The sequence below is a fragment of the Schistocerca cancellata genome, chromosome 1 (assembly GCF_023864275.1).
Source record: "Schistocerca cancellata isolate TAMUIC-IGC-003103 chromosome 1, iqSchCanc2.1, whole genome shotgun sequence".
NCBI lineage: Eukaryota > Metazoa > Arthropoda > Insecta > Orthoptera > Acrididae > Schistocerca > Schistocerca cancellata.
This window is the reverse complement of record NC_064626.1, coordinates 250428781-250433794: the sequence shown is the minus strand read 5'-3', so window position 1 is coordinate 250433794 and position 5014 is coordinate 250428781. Positions and strand designations below refer to the sequence as shown.

The window sequence follows — 5014 nt, the reverse complement described above, 5'->3', positions numbered from 1 at the left end:
ACTCTCCCTCTGCAGTCTACCTGGTGGAGTTTCACCTTCGCTTCTGCACGCTAATTGCAACTGTGCTAGTTCTTGCCTGTTTCCTATTTGTTTCTAATTGTGCCTCTTTAAACGGTAATAGTGATTGTATCTCCTCCTGGTCGGCATAAACCTCTCGCTGCGTGCTGTCAGAGCCTGTTTCCCCTCTCATACTGATCTTTTCTACATCTGCGCTAATCGTATTCATTCTGACCACTACCTCCGCAACTTCATCCCTGTATTAATTTAGCGCCACTTCCTGCCGGGTGACTTGAGCTTCCATGCTGTCTAATGCCCCTTGTTTATCTGCAAGTAAGTCCTCCACTATCTCTTTGATTCGCTCATCCGGCAACACGTCCCTACGTTCTGGAATATCGCTCTCTATTGCACTTACTCGTACCTCCAAATTATTGGCTTTTTCTTTCACGGCATCACATACTTGCTTCAATGCATCCAGATTCTTCTCCCCCTCATCTAACCGATTATTAACTGTGGACAGACGCTCATCGATAACTGTGTGTAGCTTCCTCATTGCCTCTTTATTTCCCTTATCCATTGCCTCCAATCTTTCCTTATTTGCTTCCAATCTTTCCTTAGTCTCCCTATCTCTCTCCTTATTATCTCTATCCATCGCTTCCAATCTTTCCTTATTTGCTTCCAATCTTTCCTTATTCTCCCTATCTCTCTCCTTATTATCTCTATTCATCGCTTCTAATCTTTGCTTATTATCTTTATTCATCGCTTCCAATCTTTCCTTATTATCTTTATTCATCGCTTCCAATCTTTCCTTATTATCTCTATCCATCCTCTGTAAAAACTGCAGTAGCACATCGTCATTTGCTACTTTCGGTGCGCTCACCTCGTTCGCCTGAGAAACCGTAGCCTCGCCAAGGGTAGTTTCACTTTCACTGCATACCTGACCTAGTCACGGCTCGTCCGCGTCGTCGGGAAAAGCCCCCGATTGTGAACAAAGCCCGCCGCTCAAAGGATCACCTTGCAGCGGTCCACTGAACAATTCAGCCCCTTCCGAGTGTTTGCCGTCCCCGCTCATTAACCGATGGTCAACAGCTACTTCCTGCTGCACTGCTACGTTCACCCCAGAATCGCTATTCTCCATGGTGGCTACACTTTTCGACTGCGACCTAGTTACTATGGACATTACGCAAAAAAAAATTATACCACGATCTTCCAGCCTAGGACGATATAGCAATTAATTACATAAAAAAAATAAAAGATCCTCACCAATCCAGAAAGAAATTGCAAACAAAAAAAAATTACTTCTTAGCGCTATCACCATACATTCCATCAAAAAAGAATCTTAACAGGAAACCCTAACAGCAAAATATCCTGGCAGGGTCGAAATTATGAGAGGCACCCACATGCCTTGCTCATACTGTGGCATCAAGCAGTCAGGCCTGCAAGATGAGTGGTCTGCCAAGCAAGTGGATTCATTCTTATTTATCGAGTAACATGAACTCTCGTACTCACAATTAAGTTACAAATTATCCTCCTGTATGAATAATACGCAACGGAAACACGCATCTGACTATCAGTAATTTACAGAACTCTGACTGTACACTACGCACTGGCAATACCACATTTTCTTTCCTTTTTTATTTAACGGCTTTTGTCTACACGTGGCCACCGCACTGAATATGAATGGCACACACATTATAAATTCGGGACATTATGGCAACATACAATTCAATGGAAAAGTCCACCAATCTTTTTCTTTTCACTATCTTATTTATTCCGATAAACTCTCTAACCTAAACACACAAATTCTATAACCTACAACAACAACACATGAGAAATTCCGCCCAGTGGGCATGAGTTTACATTGGTGAATCTCTATATTATGGTCTCGTAATTATTTAACGCTACAGTGCACTTTCTGGATAGGATGGTGGATCTTTTATTATTTCTCACACTTCGACTCTCACAATCATCATCACGAAACTTTCCTCCAGACCAAGTGGCACAGAAGGAACAAGCATAACCCACTAATCTTTTGAAACTACCTCGATACTCTCCCATGCAAACCACACATACCAAAATTACATGACATACACCACACTACAATATGAAATACAAGACAGTGAATAGTCACAACATTATCACTTTCAGCTTTCCCACTTCAATTAATATTTATCCAAGTTTCACACGACACTGCCCCACTTGGTAATTCTACTTTCCTACTATGAACTCTGGAGATATATGCACGCCTTCCTGTGCAATGCAAGCCATGTGGCGTTGCTGGATAGACGGCCGACTCATCTTGCTTCTCTCTCAGAGTTTGAATCTAGCGTCACACGGAATCATATCACGCAAAGTAATATTAAGAACATATTCATCACACACGCGAGTCCTCAACTGATACCATGAACGAGTACTTCTCTTTATCCTTTGTCTCATACACAGTTTGAGACTCACACAGTACTCACCATGTGGAAGTACCCGTCTCTAATTTCAAGTCCTGCACACGCCATTTCTTAAATATTTCAACTTATGGTACACACACTATTTCTTAAATATTTCAACTTATTGTACACACACTAGTAATTCAGCTTAACTTAAGCACACGGAAGTATTTAAACTTATTGCTACACGTGGTTTCATTGTGTCCGTTGGTCACTTCCAAAGATTACTACAATCCCATTAATATTACCTGCCTGACATTTAATTCTCCCCACAAAAGTTCCTGAAATAGAGAAATTATTATTTCAAACTACTCTTAAATATTCCACATGCATATCATGTCTCCACTCTTTCGTCATTACGGAGCACAACTAAAACAGGTCATAACAGCACAAGATCCAGTGGCAGATTGCCGAAACATGGCCGTTCTCTAGGTCCTCTCGCACCTTTGCTGAAGTGGGGGAGCCCTAGCTACCGTATTGGTCAGCCACATTTCAGGCGCTCAAAGCTCAGGTAAATTTCATCTCTTTGGTCCCACCAAAGGTGGCCAAAGGATCGACTCAAAGATGATCATATATTCACATTCACTATCTGCGGTTAGCAGACGACCATACATTCATTCATTTCAAAAGATCTCACCAAACTGGACGTAGGGATTTATTTTGTGGAAGTGCACATGTGATCAATTAAATAAATAAATTGTCATTCTTCCCCACACTGGTATCCGGCTTCGCTGTATTAATTGAAATTGAGTTATTTTACAAAAAAAATGTGTTGTTCTGACAAAAATAATGAAGTATGTTGTACCTATTTTCAATGTCGGGCGGTACTTTATCCTTTCAGTATAAAGCCATGAAAAACTAATAGTCAAGGGTGACTGGGAATGCGGTTGTAGGGAAGGAGTAGAAGAAAGGATTACAGGAGAATTTGAGCTTGCTAGTACGGAGGAGAGAGAAGAATAAGTTCTGCAATAAATTTCAACTAGTAACAGCGAATACTCTGTTCAAGAATCACGTGATCAGGCTCTATGATTGGAAAAGGCAGGAACATAAGGGAAGATTACAGTCAGATTACATCATGGTCAACAGACACAGCTTGCTAGATCAGCTATTGGGTTGTAAAGCGTACCCAGGAGCAGATATTAAGTCAGATCACAATTCAGTATTGGCTGAAGAGGAGGCTGAAGTTTAAGAGACTAGTCAGGAAGAATCATTGCGCAGAGGAATGGGATACGGAAACACTAGGGAACGAAGAGACACACTTGAAATTCTCTGCAGCTATAGGTACTGCGATGATGAATAGCTCTGTAGACAGTTCAATTGATGAGGAATCTACATTTCTAAGAACGGCACTCACAGAGGCTGGAGAGAGGAACATAGGTACAAGGAAGGCAACTGCGAAGAAAACATGGGTAACAAAGAAACACTGCGCTTGATAGGCGAAAGAAGGAGGTCAACAATCTTAGGGAGATTTAGAAATACAGAAATACAAGTCACTTAGGAAGGAAATAAATAGGAAATGGAAGTTAAGGCGAAATTCTTGCATGAAAAATCGAAAAAGAAAAGAAATTACTATCGGAAGGACTGACTAAGTATACAGAAAAGTCAAAACAACCTTCAATGAGAGTAAATGCATGGGCAATAACATTAAGAGTGCAACGGGAATTCCACTGTTAAATGTAGAGGAGAGAGCAGATAGACGAAAAGAGGACATTGAAGGCCTCTATGAAGGGTAAAAGGTGTCTGATGTGATAGAAGAAGGAACAGGGGTCGATTTAGAAGAGATACGGGATCCAGTATTAGAATCAAAGTTTTAAAGGGCTCTGGAGAATTTTAGGTCAAATGAGGTAGAAGGGATAGATAACATTAAAAAAATGGTTAAAAGGCTCTGAGCACTATGGGACTTAACTTCTAAGGTCATCAGTCCCCTAGAACTTAGAACTACTTAAACCTAACTAACCTAAGGACATAACAAACATCCATGCGTGAGGCAGGATTCGAACCTGCGGCCGTAGCGGTCGCGCGGTTCCAGACTGTAGCGCCTAGAACCGCTCGGCCACCCTGGCCGGCCGATAATATTCCATCAGAATTTCTATCAGAATTTCTAGAATCATGGGGGAAGTGGCAACAACATGACTATTCACGCTGGATTGACTTTATACCATCAGACATCAAGAAAAATATCATCCACCCACTTCAGAAGATTGCAAGAGCTGACAATTGCGTGAGTTATCACACAATGAACCTAACAGTTCATGCATCTGCGTTGCTGACAAGAATAATATACAGAAGAATGGAAGCAAAGTTGAGGTTCTGTTAGATGACCATCGGTTTGGGTTTAGAAAAGGCACCAGAGAGTCAGTTCTGACGTTGCGGTTGATAATGCAAGCAAGGCTGACGAAGAATCAAGACACGTTCATAAGATTTATCGACATTGAAAAAGGTTTCAACAATGTAAAACAGTGCAAGATATTTGAAATTCTGTGAAAAATAGAGGTAAGCTATAGGGAGACACAGTTGGTACACAATATGTGCAAGAACCAAGAGGGAAAAATAAGAGTGGGAGACCCGAAGAAAGA

General features: G+C 41.2%; 1 protein-coding gene across 1 annotated transcript; it reads right to left on the bottom strand.

Moving 5' to 3' along the window:
* Positions 1-259: 259 nt before the first annotated feature.
* On the bottom strand, positions 260-823 carry LOC126167496 (uncharacterized). The gene has a single exon (XM_049920484.1). The coding sequence runs from the start codon at positions 821-823 to the stop codon at positions 260-262; it is 564 nt and encodes a 187-aa protein (XP_049776441.1).
* Positions 824-5014: the final 4191 nt, after the last annotated feature.